This window comes from Ipomoea nil, unplaced genomic scaffold (genome assembly GCF_001879475.1).
Source record: "Ipomoea nil cultivar Tokyo-kokei standard unplaced genomic scaffold, Asagao_1.1 scaffold3162, whole genome shotgun sequence".
In the NCBI taxonomy this organism is placed as follows: Eukaryota; Viridiplantae; Streptophyta; class Magnoliopsida; order Solanales; family Convolvulaceae; genus Ipomoea; species Ipomoea nil.
The window spans coordinates 273,823-295,861 of record NW_017619590.1 but is presented as its reverse complement, the minus strand read 5'-3'; the positions used below and the strand labels follow the sequence as shown (position 1 = coordinate 295,861).

Genomic DNA, 22,039 nt, shown 5'->3' with positions numbered 1-22,039 from the left:
ACAAGCAGCTGTCCGGCTTAGTGATCAAAGAAGCTTGCTTGGTGTAGTTTGTACCAGGAGTGATAGTGCAAACCTTTCACAAGTTGTGAAAGAAGAGTAAAGTAGGCACAGTTGGCCGAACCACTATAAAAATCTCTTATCTCTCTCTCTTTATTTTTCAGTACTTTACTTTCGTGCATTGCATATCATATGGCCTTAAACAAAAGTACTTATAAAAGAGAAAACAGTGCAAAGCAACCTAAAATTCGTATAACACATCCTCTGCGTAATAACCCTGAATGGAGTTATTTTCGAGAGAAACGAGTTGAGTCTATTCACCCCCCCCCCCCTCTAGACTCTCCTTTCGACCCTACCAGGACCAACAAGTGGTATCAGAGCCGTTACCTTGATCGGTAAAAGCTTTGCCTTTACTGCCTGGTAGATCCCTTCTTATAAAAGTTTCAAAATCTGCATCTTTTCGTCTTTGCACTAGTTTTTCAAAAAGAAAATGGAAAAAGATCATTCTAACCGATCTAGGCCTCTTGCCTTCTATCTGTCTAAAATTGATGACTGGAAAGTGAGAATGCAGGCACATCTATCGGCTATTCACGACGAAATGTGGGATGTAATAACCATAGGACCTATCACTGTTATGATGGTGAACACTCAAGCTGCTGCGCAAGGAGCTGATGCAGAACCCATGATACCGAAGCCAAACTCTCAGCTAAACTCTGATGAGAATATTGGACTATATAATTGTTATGTATTTAATAAATATTCATTCTGTTAGTGATCTAGTCAATAGCCTAATAGATAGCTCTCTCTCTCCTCTTGTATTAAAGTTCTCTCTTTCTTGTAACTGAATAATCTATCGATCCCTTTCTCATCTGGTATCAGTTAGCCAGTAGAAATCTTTTTTTTTTCTCTCCTCCGTTCAACCGACGATGTCTCAAAGTTCCGAAAGAACGTTAACCACCACCACCATCTCCTCCCCAAACACCACCCCAAATTCCCTTCCCAGTGCACATCACTTTGTGTCACTAAAGCTTACCCATTGGAACTATCTTTACTAGAGGACCCAGATTATTCCGTTCCTTCGCGGCCAGCGGTTGCTTGGTTTCATCGATGGTTCACGGCCTTGCCCAGCGGCGTTTCTTGAACTGCCCGTCGCCGACCAGTCTGATGAAGCCGCTTCCTCTACACCGAACCCCGCATATGAGGCGTGGATCGAGCAGGACGCGTTCATCCTGTCCTTGCTCACCTCGTCCATATCGGAGGAAGTAATGTATCTCACCCTTGGCCAGACAACATCTCGGGCAGTATGGCTTGCGGCGGAAACGGCGCTAGGATCATCTTCACAGGTCCGATGCCTCAACCTCATGGTGCAATTCCAATCTCTCAGACAGGGAGATAGCTCGACCCCGGAGTACCTTGGGTATGCACAACATCTGGTCGAGGACCTAGCACTCGCCGGTCGGCCAATGACGTTGACGGAGCAGAATTTATACGTTTTCCGGGGGCTGCGTCCGGAGTTCCGGTCGATGGCAGCTTCCCTGGCGGTCACCGGTACGCCGGTGACGATCCCGCAGCTAGCGGATTATCTACAAGCGCAACAATTCATCCATGCGGATGATTTTCCGGTGTACCAGCCGGCAACGACGGGCGGCGGCCTCGGCGATGTATGCCGGTCAGTCCCGAGGTGGACGGCAGTCTGGTAATGGCGGCCGTGGTCAGTCCCGAGGTGGTGCAGGTCGTGGCGGAAACCAGAGAGGAGGTCGCGGCGTACGTGGTCGCGGTGGCCTGCGTTGCCAGATTTGCAGCAAGCAAGGCCACTCGGCGGCCTTCTGCTATCGGAGGTATTCCGAACCTCCACCCTCCCAGGCACACATTGTAGTCGCCGGTGACGGAGCGGCGTCGTCGGCAGTCACGTCCTGGCTGCCGGACACAGGCGCCTCAACCCACGCAACTCCGGACTCCGGCTTGGTCTCGCAGACTGAGGAATATCACGGGGATGATGTTCTCAGAGTAGGTAATGGCACAGGTTTGGCGATCTCGCGTGTGGGACATGCAGTAATTCCTTCCCGCACTAAACCTCTAAAATTAACTAATGTGTTACACGTGCCTGAGTTGTCAGTTTCTTTATTATCTGTAAATCGTTTTACAAAAGATAATAATTGTTTTTTTGAGTTTCACCCAAGTTTTTTTGTTGTGAAGGACTCCACCACACAGGCAGTTCTTCTTAAAGGTCCAAGCTCGGGGGGTTATACTCGTTGTCAGTTTCCGACTCACAAAATGCGTTCGTTGTGGCTCGTGCCTCTTCCTCGGTCTGGCATCAGCGTCTTGGTCATCCACACGACCAATCACTCAAACGCGTCTTACGGGAATGACCGGTTGAAAATAAAAATAAAAATGTAATCCCCAGTCTTTGTTCGTCATGTCAACTTGGGAAATCCTCTCGATTCCCGCTAGATAGGATAGCCAAATCTAGCAATAATATTTTAGATCTTGTTTATACGGATATTTGGGGCCCCGCACCTATTCTTTCTGCGGATGGCTCGCGATATTTTGTACTCTTCATAGATGATAACACCCGCTATTGTTGGTATTATCCTCTACGACTCAAAACTGATATATACAAAGTATTCGATGTTTTTCGGGCGACGGTAGAACGTACATTTTCACGTTCTATCAAGTCCATTCAGTCTGATTTGGGCGGGGAGTATCAAAAATTACACAAAGTGTTTACGTCCTTAGGGATCGTCCACAGACAGTCGTGTGCCTATACACACAAACAAAATGGGCGTGTTGAACGCCGAAATCGGCATATTATCGAGACCGGTCTCGCCCTAATGGCCCAAGCGTCTGTCCCACTCCGTTATTGGGATCACGCGTTCGAGACAGCCACATATCTCATAAACCAATTACCGTCAGCCTCAATAAATTTCGATACACCTTATTACCGATTACATCAGTCATCACCCACTTACACACACTTACGTGTATTCGGGTGTCTTTGTTTCCCGTATCTCCGTCCCTACAACCGTCACAAAATCGAGTATCGGTCAAGCCCGTTTGTCTTCTTAGGTTACCCACCATCTTTTAGGGGCTACGGCTGCAGGGACCTAAACACCGGGAAAACTTACATCTGTCGTCATGTCCGCTTTGACGAAACTAACTTCCCTTTTGCAGCTAAAAGTTCAGTACAGTCAACAGTACCGGAGCCCGTACCCAGCTTACCGTGGGGGTCCAGTCCCGTTCGGCATAACGGGGATTCGTCTCCGGCTTTGGTCACTACTACTCCGAACCCGGCTCCGGCCCCGGTGGTCAAGAGGCGTAGACGCAAGGCCCAGCCGCAAGAGCGGGCGCATGTAATGCGCCTGCGGCGTATGACACGGGGCACTGACGAGCAGCTTCATGCTCTCACGGCTTCCACTGATGATCCCACAAGTTATTCCCAAGATGTAGGGCACCCGCAGTGGCGAGACGCAATGGACCAAGAGTTCAACGCGTTACTACACAACAACACATGGACGCTTATACCTGCTACTCCTGATATGAACATAGTAGGGTGCAAATGGGTTTTTCGCACCAAGCGGAATGCTGATGGCACCGTGGAGTGCTACAAAGCCCGGTTAGTCGCCAAAGGCTACAATCAGGTAGCCGGTGAAGACTTCTTCGAGACGTTCAGCCCGGTTGTAAAGCCGACTACGGTACGGCTATTGCTAGCTTTAGCCATTTCCCGTCGGTGGACACTCCGATAGTTGGATGTCCACAATGCCTTTCTGAATGGGCACCTGGCTAAAACTGTCTACATGCGGCAGCCGCCTGGATATGAAGACCCCGATCGCCCCGATCATGTCTGCCACTTACAGCGATCTCTCTATGGGTTGAAACAGGCACCCCGGGCCTGGTTCAAACGGTTGCATGATTTTTTAATTCACACAGGATTTATGGCTTCGAAGACAGATGTCTCTCTGTTCCACTACACAGCTTCCGATTCCAGAGTGTTTTTACTCGTGTATGTGGATGATATAATTATGCTCGGGAATGATACAGTCTTGGTTGATTCATTGCTGCGACAACTAGCGACAGCGTTCAAGATTTGAGACCTTGGGAAACCCACGTTCTTTCTTGGCATTGAAACCATCACTGTTCCGGGTGGTATGATTCTGTCTCAACGGCGTTATATGCGAGATGTTCTACAGCGAGCCAGCATGACCGACTGTAAAGCCTTAGCCACTCCTGCATCTGTGACTCAGCCGGTGTGTCAAACTACTGACTCTTTTGACAACCCAACTCAATATCGTCGTCTAGCCGGTGCTCTACAATATCTTACCATCACTCATCCAGATTTGTCTTACTCTGTCAATCGGCTCTGCCAGTTTATGCATTCACCGACCGATGAACACTAGGGCCTACAAAAGCGCGTCTTTCGTTATGTTAAAGGCACTTTGGAGTACGGTCTACGCATTACCACGTCGGTGTCTTCTGATATACACGCATACTCGGACTCTGACTGGGCTGGCTGTCCGGTAGATCGCAAGTCCAGCAGTGGCTACGGGGCTGTGTTCTTTGGGAAGAATCTGGTCTCTTGGGTTTCTCGGAAGCAACGAACAGTGGCTCGTTCTTCGACTGAAGCCGAGTATAAGGGTCTTGCTGATGTTTGTGCTGACGTCACCTGGGTGGTCTCTCTGTTATGGGATCTTGGCCTAAGTCCCACTACACCACTTACGCTGTGGTGTGATAATCTTGGAGCTACCTACCTATGTGCGAATCCGGTCTTCCACGCTCGCACCAAGCATGTTGAGGTTTCCGCAGGGGAGTTCCAGGTTCATTTCATGTCTACCAAGGACCAGCTAGCAGATATTTTCACCAAGCCGCTACCAACAGCCCGGTTCACCGTTCTTCGTGACAAGCTCAATGTGGTTGCTCACACACCTTGTGCTTGAGGGGGAGTATTAGACTATATAATTGTTATGTATTTAATAAATATTCATTCTGTTAGTGATCTAGTCAATAGCCTAATAGATAGCTCTCTCTCTCTTCTTGTATTAAGGTTCTCTCTTTCTTGTAACTGAATAATCTATCGATCCCTTTCTCATCGAGAAGACCCGAGCAAACCTGGACAATGTTGCGCGTGACATTCTCTATAAATCTCTAGACGACTCCTTATTCCCTAGAGTTCGTAAATGCAAAATAGCCATGGATATTTGGAACGTTCTCATGAATTTTGGAGAAGGAGATGAGCATGAGAAAGACATCAAACTCACTGTGGCCATGAAGAAGTTTGAAGACTTCAAAATGATGCCCAATGAAGCTATCACAGACATGGAGCTCAGATTCATGAAACTCATGGGTGATCTCTCGGACCTCGGAAAGGAGCTCACTGAAAAGGAGAAGAACTTGAAGATTCTTCGAGGACTCCCGAAATCATGGGACATGAAGGTCACTGCAATCAGAGATCACAGAGACATGAAAACCACGAGCACAAACAAAATCTTCAGTGATCTGAAAGCATATGAGTTTGAACATGAGCCAAAAGAATCTGAAGAACCCGAGATAAGAAATGTAGCCTTGATGGCCAAACAACAAGCATCCACGTCAAGCAGGTCAACTTCCAAGACTTTCAACTACCATCAAGACTTCAAAGACTTCTGAGAAAAATGAAAAGGTTTATGCGAAAGAACAACTTCCAAGACTTTCAACAACCATCAAACCGAAGACAACATGAAAGATCTCCACAACCATCCAGACAAGAAACTGACTCTCAAATGCTATGCTACAACTGTCGAAAGCCTGGACATTCCAAAGCTAATTGTCCACATCCAATGGTTAGCAAGCATCAGGACACTGGTGTGACAAAAAGCTCATCAAAAGAAACCAGTGAGTTCGTCAAGCGAAGTGACAAACCAGAGTCTTCGAACTCAAGAAACGAAAGAAGAAGAAAAACCATGGTCTTAAGCGAAACGACCAAAAACATAGAAATCGAAAGTAGTTCCTCGAGTTCAAGTTCAGATGATGATAGCACTGAAAAAGAAAAGGGGCTGCTATGTCTGTTCAGTGAGGAAGAATAAACAAGTGAAATATGCCTTATGGCTCAAGATGATGAGGTAGAATCTCAGTCCTCTTCTTTCCTTTCAATAGAAACTAGCTCAACCAGTGACCAAAACTCCAATGAATCGGTCAGTGAAATGATGAGGAGATTTACCGTCATAAATAACACATACTCTAAATTAAAAGAGGAGAACTCTCGACTATTGATCAGTCACAATGAGCTAAGGTGAGTTCGAATAGAGAACATTAAGCTAGCCATTGTAAAAGATCAGCTCGAAAAACAAGTTCTATCTCTTAAAGAGCAGTGTACAAAAGAGAGAAGAGAGAGCAACAATTGCGTGAGGTTCTTGATTCGTTCAATAATTCGTCCAGTCTAATGGACCGAATGGTGAATGGATCAAAACCGCCTGGGAAAGAACCGGAATTGGTTTGAACAAACCCACAAACGTCTACTCTCGTGAGAGTTTTGAGTCTGCTTTTGTTCAAGGTCCCACCCAAGTGTCTGAGCCAATGACCAGGGTTAACAATGGTGAAACACCGTAGTCAACAAGCCAACCGAAAGGAAAGGCTGTACAACGAACTATAGATCCCAGGAACGAAAACTCCTTGAAAGGCAATCCTAGGCATAAAAATGTCAAATGGAATGGACCAAGAGGTAATAAATCTAATCTATACCATCAAAGGGGTCAGCCTAAGAGGAACAATCATTCAAGGGTAAGACCGAATGTTAATCAGAGGTAGTATCGTTCTAAAAATATACGAAAGAATCCTCCACAAGGAAATCCGAACAACGGACGTAACAGGTCACTCAAGAGACCTATGTATGGCAACGGATGGAGGGGACCATCTGAGGAGGATTGGTTTGATTATCTTGAACCCTTATCGAAAGCACAATTTGAGAAAATACATCTGCATAAGCAAACCAATTACTCCAAGCAGTATCATAACCCTCCTAATGATTACTTTCAAGAGCAATACAAGGCTAAAACCTTTGCCCAGATCTTCTATGATTATCGTATCTTTAATGGGTACAAAGGACCGAGGATGAGTCGAGGTTACTGTAGGTTCGCTTGGATCCCAAAGTTGACCTCTAACCCCGAAGGACCCGCAACCGAAGGGGTACCTAAAAACACATAATCTTTCTTGCAGGAGAAACAGGTCATATGGTATGTAAATAATGGATGCTCAAGACATATGACCGGTGATAAAATAATTTTGAGCAACTATAAGGAAATTGATGGTCCAAAGGTGATCTTTGGAGGAGAAACGAGTGGGAAAACTCGTGGCACTGGAGATGTTATCAAGAATGGGAAAACAATTCAAGGTGTTTCATATGTGGAAGGGTTAAAATTCAATCTACTAAGCACAAGTCAGTTCTATGACAAAGGCTATAATGTTGAATTCTCCAAACATAAATGCAACGTCATCAGCACGAGTGATGGTGAAACCATTCTCACAACCAAGCGAAAGAAGAACATGTATGTCGTATCTTGGAATTTATCTAATGCTAACGTTTGTCTTGTCGCAAAGAACAATGCAGATCTAAGTTGAGAATGGCACAATAAACTGAGCGACATAAATCTAAAGACCATCAACAAGCTTGCATAGCAAAATCTTGTAGAAGGTCTACCGAAAGCAACCTACGTCAAAGACAAGATCTGCGAAGCTTGCCAAAAAGGGAAGCAAATTAAAGCATCATTCATGTCCAAAGATTAAGACATAAATTCTCGACCATTAAGCTTATTGCATATGGACTTATTCGGACCAGTTGACCCTGCAAGTCTGAGTGGACGAAAGTATACCTTGGTTGTAGTAGATGACTACACGAAATATACTTGGACATTATTCTTAAAGAAGAAGAATGAAACATAAATTTTACTACCTGATCTCCTAAGACAGCTTCAGACTGAAAAAGAAGTCAACATAATAAGGATTAGATCAGATCAGGGAACCGAATTTGTAAACAAGGTCATTAAAGAGTTCTGCGGACAAAATGGCATATTCCACCAACTCTCGGCAGCACGAACTCCACAGCAAAACGGAGTTGCCGAAAGAAGAAACAAAACTCTGAAAGAAGTAGCACGAACAATGATTGCACATTCCGGTCTGCCTAAACGCTTTTGGGCTGAAGCCATAAATACAGCCTGCTACACGCAAACAACAAAGCTCACAACCTGACCCCATACGAGTTATGGAAAGGTAAGAAACCTGTTATCAGTTATTTTCATATCTTTGGATGAAGGTGTTTCATTCATAACAACGGGAGGAACCATCTGAGAGCCTTTGACGAAAGAGCTGATGAAGGACTTTTCATGGGATACTCTTCAGTAAGTAAAGCATACAGAGTTCTCAACAAAAGAACAATGGTTATAGAAGAATCCATCCATGTAAAATTTCATGAACAAGCTGAAAAGATCCCTGCTGAGATCAATAACTCAAATGTGCAAAGCTCAAACGCTCAGGAGAACGTAACACTTAAAGAAGAAGACTCAGATCTTGAAGATCATCTTTCATCTTACACGAGATATCAACCCAAGCCCTCGCATCCCGAAACTATAACTCAAACTGTTGAGGAAACACGAGCCACTGATCAAAATGTTCAACCTACCTCTAATCCTATGATAAATATTGATCTACCCTACATTCCTGAAATGGATGGTCAAATTCAACAAACATATTTTGAGCCAGATCTAAGATGGCTAAGAGACCATCCACCTGATCAAGTCATTGGAAACGTACAAGAAGGTGTTAGGACTAGAGCGTCTTTACACGAAAACATGATGCCTTGCTTTCTTTCACAAATGGAACCAAAGTCTATTGACCCAGATTGGGACATAGCCATGCAAGAAAAACTTCACCAGTTTGAATGAAATAATGTATGGGAACTTGTTCCAAGACCCACACACCAAAATGTCATTGGAACCAAATGGGTATTCAGAAATAAAATGAGTGAAGATGGACTAATTGTTAGGAACAAAGCTCGACTTGTTGCTAAAAGCTATTGTCAAGAAGAAGGCATCGATTTTGATGAAACCTTCGCCCCAATTGCTAGGCTTGAAGTAATAAGAATGTTGCTAGATTATGCAACATACAAAGATTTTAAAGTCTATCAAATGGATGTCAAAAGTGCATTTTTAAATAGACTTCTAGAGGAAGAAGTGTATGTAGAACAACCACCTGGTTTCGTTATTGATTGTGGACATGAAAAAGTATATCATCTTAAGAAAGCACTATATTGACTGAAACAAGCTCCACGGGCTTGGTGTGATACTCTTTCATACTTTCTCATAAACTGTGGATTCACGAAAGGAGCTGTTGATAAAACACTCTTTCAGATCAAAGATGATGATCACGTGTTACTAGTACAAATCTATGTTGATGACATCATTTTTGGATGTTCAAATCCAGATCTATGTGATAAATTCTCAAACCTTATGCAAGGGAAGTTTGAAATGAGCATGCTGGGAGAATTAAACTACTTTCTTGGCTTACAAGTCAAACAATGTCCAGAAGGTATATTCATCAATCAAGCCAAATACACAAAAGACTTGATTCGTAAATTTGGAATTGATGGAAAATCCTCAGTCCAAATTCCTATGAGTACTTCGCTAAGAATGAATATTGACAACGAAGGAAAAGATGTTGATCAAAAGAACTTTCGTGGAATTATTGGATCTATTCTCTACCTAACAGCAAGTAGACCTGATATTTCTTTTGCTATTGGGGTGTGCGCAAGGTTTCAATCCAAACCTAAAGAGAGTCATCTATGCGCTGCCAAAAAGATTTTAAGATACCTAAAGGGGACCCAAGGTGTAGGACTTTGGTACCCGAAAAGAGGATCTTTTTATCTCGTTGGCTATTCAGATGTTGATTTCGCGGGTTGTAGAATTGATCGAAAAAACACCTCAGGAACCTGCCAGTTCCTGGGGGGAAGACATGTATCCTGGTTTAGCAAAAAGCAAAACTCAATTGCTACTAGCACAGCTGAAGCCGAATACATTGCGGCTGGCAGCTGTTGTGCTCAAATCTTGTGGATGACACACCAATTAAGAGACTATGGTGTAATAGTTCGAGAAGTGCGTATAAAATGTGACAATACAAGTGCAATATCTATTACACACCATCCTGTTCTTCACTCTCGAACAAAACATATTGATATTAAGTATCATTTTATTCGTGATCATGTCGAAAGAAAGGACACCTCTCTTGAGTATGTCAATACTGATGATCAATTAGCAGATATTGTAACACCCCCGATTTCAATACCAAATTAAACCTTAAACATGCAGATAAACTAACCATAAAACATACACAGCGGAAGACTATATATGAAATAGATGGAAAACGTAGAGTGTCATGCCATGCTCACACAACGGTGAACGCACAGGCGTAAACATCTGTAACATAATCTATCAATCTCAAAACCAAAGTCAAAGACATAACGTCTAAGTCTAAACAAAGGCACGCAGGCCCAAATCATCATAAAGAAAAGGGGATCTATTCTAATAGCTTCTAGACCGCGCCCTCATCTAATCAGCACCTGAAAGAAACACAGATATATATATGGGACGACGCCCGGTCAGCGAATGATGCTGGTAACCCACCAATACATGTGAAATATCATATGTAGATAGTTTATATGTATACAAAATCATTTGCGAAACGGGACATAGTATATATCAATTTCAAAGCCAAGATAGAGATCAACACAAGACTCTATGCACTCACAATAAAGATAAGCGAACACATCCCAAGACATCAAGAAGCAATAACGACTCACAAGAACGGTTCAAGGCATAATCTACCATCACACAGTAGATTAACACCCGACATGCATAACACAAGAGAATAAGCACACAACCATTGGCAACACATTGCCTTTGTGACAACACATGTCACAAATAGAGAAACACACAACAACGACTACACAAGTCTTCGTGACATCACCCATCATGAATTTAGATGCCTTCCTTATACCCGGTTCCAACCTTATGGCTACCCCCAACCTTATGTCTAGTTCCAACCATTACCTCCAGGACCCCTATACATCTAAGTCCAACCTTTTCCCTCCTGGGACCGTCGTCCCTCAACAACAACCACCAACAAGACCACTGATTCATAGTACACGAGGGTAACGATCACACACACGGCAACACATGCCACCCAAGAAATACGTGAACCCATCACTCAGGTCACAAACTCCATAATCGCGTCACGGCCACCACGAGGACCACTGCCGTACCTTGGTGACTAATGTCCCATACCATTAATCGTGCAATCCAGGTACAGCCACACACACCACACCACAACGTGAATCAATCAACGGATCACAACGAAGATATGAAACCTTACTCAATCAAGGAATGGATCAGTGTCCAACAACAACGATGATTAACACAAGTCATCATCAACAATAGGAAAGGACAAACAACACACATGCTAGCATTTAAACACCGAACTAGCATGCTTATCAAACGGGTAAACCAAATGTAGTTTCGAAGAACACACAAGACTCATCACGGTTCAACGAATCACAATGTTGAACACTTAGCACGATTCAACACACCGAAACCTACACGGAATCCTACCATATAGTTATAGACATACGAAACATGAAGAAGACGCTCAAATTGTTCCACAAAAGAACATCGGGAAGTCAAAAGACCAAATAGCGAGTCAAAGGAATCACGGGGAACAAATCCCCGAACAACACCATATACGTACCCGCGGGTGGAGCCGCGGGTGGACCTCCACCCGTGGTTCCGCCAGCGGGAACCACTCCCACGAGCCCTTGTACCCCGCGGGTGGGGCGACGGGTGGTGCCCCGCCCGCCGTTCCGCCCGCGGGTACACACCCTGTATCAAAAACACCCCTTCGGGGATTTTCAACTCCAAGCTCAAATTCAAGTCCAAAACATGCCAAATCTCACCAAATACCACAAAATGACTTGAATCAAAGGAATAGCCAAGCAATGGCATACAAGAACCCTAATAACAAGCTCTAGATATGCATTTTCACAAGACAATGCATCAACACTCACATTTCATAGCACAACACATGTAGAATCCAAGAAATCATCATATAGGTAAGCAAAATAGATTTTGTAGAGCATGGGTTACCTCTTGTAGACAAAAAACTTCACTTAGCACTTCACCAAGCTCCTAATAAGGTTCACCTTCCACACCCACTTCAAGAACTCACCAAAAGATCATAAAGATTCTATCTTTAAGAAAAGACACCTTAGAAAACACTATAAACACAAGATAAACATAGATCTTACCCTCCTAGATGCTCAAAGGTAGGAAAGGTGGAATCTTGGAGACAAACTTTGAAGATTTGGCAAAGCTCCAACTTGGCTTGGAAGAAAAACTATCTAACTTTTAGAGAGAAGGAGGAGCTCAAGTTTGGAAAGTGTAAGGGGAAAGAATGTGGGGTGTCTTCTAGGTTAGCTTGCATTACTAACATAAGGTGAAATGTCTTTATTACCCTTACTAAAATGAAGAGGTGTAAGGGAACAAGGGAACCACTCACAAAGCTTTAGGTACAACACTTGACTTTGGATTAACAAGTCAATTATTAGTCCCCGACTATTGAATTTTCAGGAATTTAAGGAATTAGATTATCAATTGGATTAAGATTAATTACTCAACTAATCCCTTCATTAAATTTGGATTACGGGGTGTCACAGATATTCTCATTAAACCACTTTGTGAGAATAGATTTGCTACCCTTCGACACGAAATCGGAATGATTGAAATGACCTAACATGCTTGCGTGTTGAGAATCCTTCTTCCAAAAGATTCCTGAAAAGATTCCATAAAGCAAATCTTGGGAAAGTAAAAAGGACACTTGTTAGACTATCCTTGCACGCAAGAAGACATCCCTTCGTGCTATAAAATGACAAGTTCTGCCAATTAATAAGCTCACTCTAACCCTTTATTCAAGTGTATTTTCTTTGGAAATTTCTTATCTGCAGGTAAAAGGATGCTCTAAACAGAATGCTAGCACATTCACAATATTTGCAAAATCTCCTTCGTGACCCTACTGAACTCGAGTCACATGAATCATTCCATTCCATTGGAAATCTTGTGAGACACACTGACGTGGATAGTGTACTCGAAAGGAGTGATAGCTAAGACTACTCACCATCAAGCACTGCTCCAAAGTTGTCATCACTTCTTAGATCAATTGCTAGCAGCAAGAAGAAAATGAACTAAATGAACGAATTTTCGTATCCTTTCTTTTATGTTAGCATAATAAATATCCTTTTATGATAAGTCATGAACTCAAATGCAAACTTCATGAATGAAAATTTTTGTTTCTTGCAACATATTTTCATTGGACAAAAACTTAAGCATTATGTGAAAAGTTATGCTAAAAAATCTCCGAAAGATTCCAAAAAGGAAGATATAGTACTTGAATCCAAAATATTTTGAAAAGATCTTCACGCAACACTCACTTTTTGCGCCTATAAAAAGGACTTACTCCTCAACGAGAAATACTCATCCTTACCCATTAACATATTTTAGCGTTTTAGTAGTGTTGATTGCAGGAATGAATCAAAACAAAGGTAAAGGACGAATGGATGAAGCAGAGAAACGAGCCATTCGTCGAGATCATCATCTAATGGAAGCTAGCAAACTAACAAATGCTACAGTCATAAAAATGGAAGAAGATGGTGATAGAGTAAACATCACATACTCTCTGCCAAACACAGCCAGCAAAGAAGATAAGGAAATCTTGGACAAAACTGTCATGGACTCTCAAGCAAAGAGAGCATACCATCTGGAACAAGCCCGAAAATTGGCAAACGAAAGGATAATGGTCTTAACAAATGCATATGGAAATTCATCTAAAGGATCTCTGTAACACCCCCGAAAAAAAACATGTTATTTTAAAGCCTTAAACATGCAGATAACTAAACCAAACAACAAACACAGCGGAAGACTAAAAGATAGATAGATATATATAAACTGGAATACGGGGTGCTATGCCACGTTCACCAAAGGGATGAACGCACAGGCAACATCTGCAATGTTTAAATCTAAACCAAATGTCTCATTGTTCTACATCTAAGCTGGCTCACAGGCCACAAAACGTAAGGGAGAAGCTATACTAGGAAGCACTAGACCACGCACTCATCTAGACATCACCTGAAAGAACACAATAAACATGGGACGACGCCCGGTCAGCGAATAATGCTGGTAACCCACTGATACATGTGAAATAACATACATAGATAAGATATAAGTTGTAAAGCCATTTTCGAAACGGAATACATATGTATATAAGTACAAAACCAAGAGTAATTGTCAACACAAGACTCATGCTCTCAACAAGAACACGGGAATACATCCCAAGACCACAAAGGACAACAACAACTCAAAAGGATAAAGACAAGACCAACGGCAACACATGCCTTTGTGACTACACACATCACAAGAAGAGAACTCACAACAACGGCTACACAAGCCCTCGTGACATCACCCATCATGAGTTGATATGCCTTCCTTATGCACGGTTCCAACCTTATGGCTACCCCCAAGCTTATATCTAGTTCCAACCTTTACCTCCAGGACCCCTGTACACCAAGTCCAACCTTATTCCCCCGGGAACCGTCGTTCCCCCTCCAACAGTCCCTCCAACAAAACCACTGATTTCATAGTACACGAGGTTACCTATCACACACGGCAACACATGCCACCCAAAAAACAAGTGAACCTTACACAACGGTCACAAACTCCATAATCACGTCACGGCCACCACGAGGACCGCTGCCGTACCTTGGTGATTAAGGCCCCTTAAACCGAAATCGTGCAATCCAGGTACAGCCACGCACACAACACCTCAACAGGAATCAATCAACGGATCACAACGAAGATATGAAACCATACTCAATCAAGGAATGGATCACAGTCCAACAACAACGATGAATAACACAAGTTATCATCAACCAACCGGAAGGTACAAACAACACACACGCTAGCATTTAAACACCGAACTAGCATGCTTATCAAACTGGTAAACCAAACGTAGTTCTGAAGAACACACAAGACTCATCACGGTTCAACAAAACACAATGTTGAACACTTAGCATGATTCAAAACACCAAAGACCTACATGGATACCTACCATATAGTTCTAGACATACGAAACATCAAGAAGACACTCAAAGAGTTCCACAAAAGAACATCGGGAAGTCAAAAGACCAAATACCGAGTCAAAATAATCACGGGGAACAAATCCCCCAACAACACCACATCGTACCCCGTGGGTAGGCCCCTACCCGTGGTTCCGCCTGCGGGTACAGGCCACCCAAAATATGTAGCCCACGGGTGGGCGGCGGGTTGGACCCCTACCCGCCGTTCCGCCCGCGGGTACACACCTGTGCCCAAATAATCCCTTCGGGGATTTTCAACTCCAAGCTCAAATTCAAGTCCAAAACATGCCAAATCTCACCCAATACAACAAAATGACTCGAATCAAAGGAAATGCCAAGCAATGGCACAAATGAACCCTAAACACAAGTTCTAGATATGCATTTTCACACGACAATGCATAAACACTAACATTTCATAGCCAAAAACACATGTAGAATCCAAGAAATCATCATATAGGTAAACAAAATAGATTTTGTAGAGCATGTGTTACCTCTTGTAGACTAAAGACTACACTTTACACCTCAACAAGCTCCTCACAAAGCTCACCTTCCAAACCCACTTCAAGAACATACCAAAAGATCATAAAGATCCTATCTTTAAGAAAAGACACCTTAGATAATACTAAAAACACAAGATGAACATAGATCATACCCTCCTAGATGCACAAATATATGAAAGGTTGAATCTTGGAAGTAACTCTTGAAGTTTTGGCAAGGCTTCAACTTGGCTTGGAAGGAAAGCTATCTTCCTTTTTAGAGAGAAGGTGGAGCTAGATTTTTAGAAAGTGTAAGGAAAGAATGAAGGTGGTCTACTAGGTTAGGTTACAATACTAACACCAAGTGAAAGGTCAAGAATACCCTTACTAACTTAAGGAAGTGTAAGGGAACAAGGGAACTCCATATAAAGCTTAAGGTACAACTTTGACTTTGGGGTTGACTAGTCAATTACTAGTCCCCGACTATTGAATTTTCAAGATTTTAGGAATTAATTCACCAACTGAAATAGGATTAATTACTCAATTAGTCCCTTAATTGAATTTGGATTTCGGGGTGTCACATCCTCTCCCCCTTCAAAGAAGCTTCGTCCCCGAAGCTTGGGTACGACGAATTAAAAGGAAACGGTTAAAGGAAAAAACATTGTGACAAGAGGTTCAAGAACAAACTCTTTTGGTCAAAACTCAAAAGGATTCACAAGAATTTCAAAGCAAGAAAGAAGGCATTTCAAATCAAGGATTGGCAAGAGTTTAATCAAATGGATAAATCGAGCATCACGAACTCTAGCCTCAACACAAACACCGACTTCTAGCCAACCAGTAAGAACTAAACAACCAACACAAAGCACCAACTACTAAGCTAACTAAACTATAAGGCGACAAGCAAAACAAGCACAAAAGCGAACAACAAACAACCTACAAACGGCAACAACAGCTAAGAAGATACAACTACTAAGGACGAACAAGATAGCCACAGCTTCACACTAGAAGGACGCGCTCTCCGACTCCTCGGACTCTTCACCATCTTCACCTCTACGGCTTGAACTGGCTTCAATCTGATCTAGCCTTTGGTGCACGGCGACGAACTGCGTCTTCATGTAGGCGAAGCTCTCCTCGATCATGCTGTTCTGTTGACGAAGCAAGGCGACAACACGCTCCTCATGCGTCATGGAGTCGTGCTCCCTCTTGGTGCGAGCTTCTCTTCTTCGTTGGTTCTCTTCACTTTCCGAGTCACTTTCTTCGGCCCCAACCGCTTCCGGTGCTCCCACCTCATCCTCACGACCGGCTTCATCTTCAACTTCTTCATCGCCTCCCAAACTCTGAACGGCGAGGTTCAACTTCCCGGCATGGATTCCAAGCTCGGCTGCCAACTCGGCCCTTTCTTCAGGTGCTTTCCTTGCCACTTCTTCAAGCATGATGTACTCACCATCATCTAGCTGAAACAAATTGCAACTCCGAAGATTGGTGGCATCCAACACCAGCTTTCCCACGGCCTTCGGAAGACAACCATCCACGCTTACACCCTTCCTAACCAAGATCCAACTCAACACCATCCCATACGGTAGGCTTTTCCGGTTATGATCATGATAGAAAACCATGTGCTGCAACATCAAAGCTGGCAGATTGAACTTAACCATATTCTTGAGGCAAAAGGCGAAGGTGCACTCCAACTTTCCCAACAACTTGCTTTTGTTGTTATTGGGTAACAAGCAATCCGATACCAACATAACCAAAATCCGTTGCTCCGCAGACAACCACTTTTTCTCCGGCCTTGATGCTTAAGTGAAACCACTCGTACGGCCCAACAAATAGCTCAAATAATCCCGGTACCCCATGGTATCCGTACTAATCCATGAATGGCCACTATACTGAGCAACTCCTGAAGCAGTTAAACTCAAAAGCTGAGCCAGTTTCTTTTCAGATAGCACAATCTTCACACCTCTCACTTTAGAAGTGATCTCAAGCTTATCACCCTCCTTTGTCACAACCATGTGACGATAAAATTCCTTAATCAATCTCGGGTAAGTCTCGGCCCTTATGGCAAGAAACCCATCCAACAAACCTTGAAATCTAAGCATATCCAACAAGGAATTAGGAAAAGATTCCGGATCAAAAGCTTTACCTTTAAGAACAAGGTAGTGGGTATCCACCCATTCCACTTTTCTAGCCAAGCTTGACCTTCTAGGCATGGTAGGAGATGGCCCAAAGCTCAACACACAAAGCCCATAACTTTTGCTCTTCTTCTCCTTCTTCTCGCTGCTCTTCTCTCTCTCGCTGCTCCTCTCTCGATTTCCGGCAAACAAGGCGGCACGGTGGGGGAAGCTCCGGCGGTGCGTCGACAGCGGCGGACGGTGGTGGTGCGGCAGGTGGTGCGTCAGCGGGTTGATGGTGTGGCGATGGGTGGGGGTGGGTTCTCGGTGGTTCACGGGTAAGGAAGAAGAAGAAAGGAAGAAATTCTGGGAAATTAGGGATTTTGGGGGGAAAATTGGGGAAAAGATGATTTAATTTGGGGATTTGGGTAAAGTGGAAATTTATGGTTTAAATGGAATTAAAATTGAATAGGTTCCAAGAAAGATAACTAGCTCAAGTGGTTTAGAGGTTGGGTTGGCAAAGAATAGGCTTGGGTTTGAAACTCAAGGGTTATAATTAAACATTTTGGCTTGACTTTGAAGCTACTCAAGGACGAATTTTGGTATGGGTTTTCTATCCTCAGTTTCAAAGCATACTTGGGAAATTTAGAGGGTTCTCAAAAGAATAGTTGCAAGAATAACCAAATACAAGGATTGTAGAATTAAACCAAGCACGATTCATTCCAAAGATGGATAGCTAACTTCACAACGAAACTTATACGCCAAACTAAGGAAGTCACTTAACAAGAAGAGTTTACACCTAACTCCAAAAGAATCATTACCAAAGAAAAGCATACCAAGAATTGCCAAGTAACTCAAATAGACAACAACGAAACACAAGATAACACTCAAGACAACAAAGAACACAATACTCGCGAAAAACAAGGATAGGCTAGGAAAGGATTACCTGCCAGCTCCTCCTCCACCAAACCCTCGGACTCTGCCTGCGAACGCGCCATCATGAAGACCCTCCCAGGTCACCTAGCTCCAGCTGCTCCACGGCCTGAACTACCTCCCGATGCTCCTCCGGCTCCCGGGGGTGGCGGCAACGCCCTCTGATTGGCTTGCTGGGGACACTCCGTGACTTTGTGACCACGATCTCCGCAACGAAAGCACCGCAGCGCGTAGCGGTTGCAACTTTGACCGACATGCATCTTCCCACATCGCAGACAAGGAGATGCCTTGGCTTGATTCCCTTGCTCCATCCGGTTAGGTCCTTTAGATGAGGATGACACGTTCTTGGCCTGAAAACCCGGTCGTGGCTTCTTAAAGGTGGAAGAACCTCCGCTCTCGACCCTCTTCCTGGCTAGCTCGTAAGATCATCTCTGAAGCTGCTGAACACGATACAGATCGGCGGCACTCACGTAAGCGTCCTTAAGAGAACTAGGCCTGCTCACAGTCAAAGCTTTTCGTGCCTCATAGTTCAAACTGGCAACGAATTTCTCGACCTTAGTGAGCTCCGTAGGCACGAGCATCCGAGCAAAACGTGCCAACTCCAAGAACTTCTTGTGGTATTTGACCACAGACAAAGATCCTTGCTACAGATGGAGAAATTCTTCATACATGGCGGCTCGCATATGTGCTGGGTAAAACCTCTCGCGCATCCTGTCCTTAAGCGCGGACCAGTCGAACTCAGGCTCTTCAAGGTAAGCCGGACCCTCATGAATCCACCACAGATCAGCTTCAAGGCAAAAGTAGAACGTTGCCAGTTCTACTCTTCTCTCTTCGGGACAACCCACGACTGCGAAGATCTTGTCGAACACCCTCAACCATTCTCCCAAAACCACCGGGTCTTCCTCACCCGCGAAGGTTGGCGGCCTGTGTCCCGACACCGAGCAACCTATATCTCGGTGCCCAGCAGGTTGGGGAGGCGGCACTGCGTGGTTGTTGTTCAGCAAGGCTTCACTATGCGTTTGCATCGTCTGCGTCAGCTGGTGGATATTCTGAGCGAGCTGCTCGTTCGTTGGGGTCTCCGGGGTGCGTGCTTGGGGATGAGTAGGCATCGCAAACTTCTACAACAACAACATGGTTACCAAAAGATAGCAAACAAACAAAGAACAAAAAGCAACACTCAGCTCACCGCGCAACTTAGAGTCCTAAGTCTAACACTTAGATTCTTAAGGTCCCTTAAAGGTCTCAAACCAGACTTAGCCACTTAGAAAGTCTAGACTTAATCCTTACTAGGCTCAAACCTAGGCTCTGATACCAACTGTAACACCCCCGAAAAAAATATGTTATTTTAAAGCCTTAAACATGCAGATAACTAAACCAAACAACAAACACAGCGGAAGATTGAAAGATATATATATATATATATATATATATATATATATATATATATATATATATATATATATAAACTGGAATACGGGGTGCTGTGCCACGTTCACCAAAGGGATGAACGCACAGGCAACATCTGCAATGTTTAAATCTAAACCAAATGTCTTAATGTTCTACATCTAAGCTGGCCCACAGGCCATAAAACGTAAGGTAGAAGCTATACTAGCAAGCACTAGAACGCGCACTCATCTAGACATCACCTGAAAGAACACAATAAACATGGGATGACGCCCGATCAGCGAATAATGCTGGTAACCCACCAATACATGTGAAATAACATACATAGATAAGATATAAGTTGTAAAGCCATTTTCGGAACGGAATACATATGTATATAAGTACAAAACCAAGAGTAATTGTCAACACAAGACTCACGCTCTCAACAAGAACACAGGAACACATCCCAAGGCCACAAATGTAACACCCCAAAATTTTTCAACTTTTAAGACTTATATAATAAATGTAGATTCTCATTAAATCCCAAAAATATAACATAAGAGTATGGGGTGCTATGCCACACCTGAGCTAGAGAACTCAGGTGCACAGGCTAACTAACTAAAATCCTCAATAATGTCAATACATAAGCATGGCACGCAGGCCGAAAGGGAAACTATCTACTCTACGCTCCAAATCTCTAGCGCGCTCCAGTGTCTACTCATCTGTGCATGAAAGCCAAATATATCTATTCAGGGAGAGATGCTGATAACCCACTCCAACGCGTTGAAATACATTATATATAGATATACGAAAATCATTTCGAAGCAGGAAGATATATACTTAAGAGACACTAGTTTTAAAACCAGAAATAGACTCAGCAAATAGGGACAAGCTCATCAATCAACAATAAACAGTTAAGCAGAGTTAACGTCACAAGGAATACGCATCTAAGGTCACAGAACATTTTCCCAATTTCCAAATCACATCATCATTTAATCACCATTCATATCACATAATCGTTGATGGCGCTACGGGACCAATTGCATGCCCCGAACATGAGGGTTAATGCTTATAGCATTAACACGGCCCCGCAGCACCCTACCTCAGTACCGTGGTATGAGGGGAGTTGATCGCAACAAACCCTTTGAGAACCGCTGATGAACTCAACGTCGGACCACGATCCTACACACCGCTGACGCACCTAGTCGGTGGATCGCGATCCCCTTTTCAAGGGGGGACTTACGACCCTACACACCGCTGATGGGTACGCCGGTGGACCATAGCGGATCAAGCTCGACACACCACGGAGCTTTACTCAGTCGGTGGACGAAGATCCTAGGAGACTATGGCCCTACACACCATCGTCCCATCACTCGGTGGGTCGCAGCCAGTCGTAGCCCTACACACCGCCCCGATTACTCGGATCGGTGGACTACAGCCTTCCTCGGCTTATTGGCCCTACACACCGTCCTGGCGCGTTCAGGTCCGGTGGGTCATAGCACCGAGGCCCATGTGGACCGCAGCCCAAGAAGTGAATCACTGACCGCAGCCAGGAGAATGAACCGCAGCTCATAAGTAACCAACAGTGGACCGCAGCCCTATATAATATTTATATACCTGACCGATCGCAACCGGCCTGGTTAACAGTTGGATAGTTCTCAACCCATCCAACTGCCCGTATAGCCCATTTGATCGCAACCAAATTGGGGAATCATGCATCACATTACACATTATAGCACATAATAGCACATTGGGAAGGGGAGACATATAATTAAACTTACGTGTGATTGTTCACACACTAAGAATCGTCCTAAGGGGTTCATACAACTTCCACCTAGGTCAACGGGCTACCAATTCAACTATCATGCAATTCCTTAGATTCACCTATCCTACGAACGGTACCCGAAACATCAAACTAGACTCAGGCACAACAAACGGGGTCCGTT

The 22,039-nt window shown here is 43.8% G+C and overlaps 1 protein-coding gene across 1 annotated transcript; it reads left to right on the top strand.

The window, feature by feature from the left end:
* The first annotated feature begins 8,978 nt into the window (after positions 1 to 8,978).
* Positions 8,979 to 13,072, top strand: LOC109167406 (uncharacterized mitochondrial protein AtMg00810-like). The gene is made up of 3 exons (XM_019316424.1): positions 8,979 to 9,242; positions 9,369 to 10,277; positions 13,010 to 13,072. The coding sequence occupies exons 1-3, from the start codon at positions 8,979 to 8,981 to the stop codon at positions 13,070 to 13,072; spliced, it is 1,236 nt and encodes a 411-aa protein (XP_019171969.1).
* Positions 13,073 to 22,039: the final 8,967 nt, after the last annotated feature.

Bases quoted from the DNA above. Each gene is read 5' to 3' on its own strand.
- LOC109167406 (XM_019316424.1), top strand. From the start codon at position 8,979: ATGAGTGAAGATGGACTAATTGTTAGGAACAAAGCTCGACTTGTTGCT. The intron at 9,243-9,368 runs GTATATCATCTT...ACACTCTTTCAG, and splicing joins TTGATTGTGGACATGAAAAA to ATCAAAGATGATGATCACGT. The intron at 10,278-13,009 runs GTAACACCCCCG...TCTTATCTGCAG, and splicing joins ATGATCAATTAGCAGATATT to GTAAAAGGATGCTCTAAACA.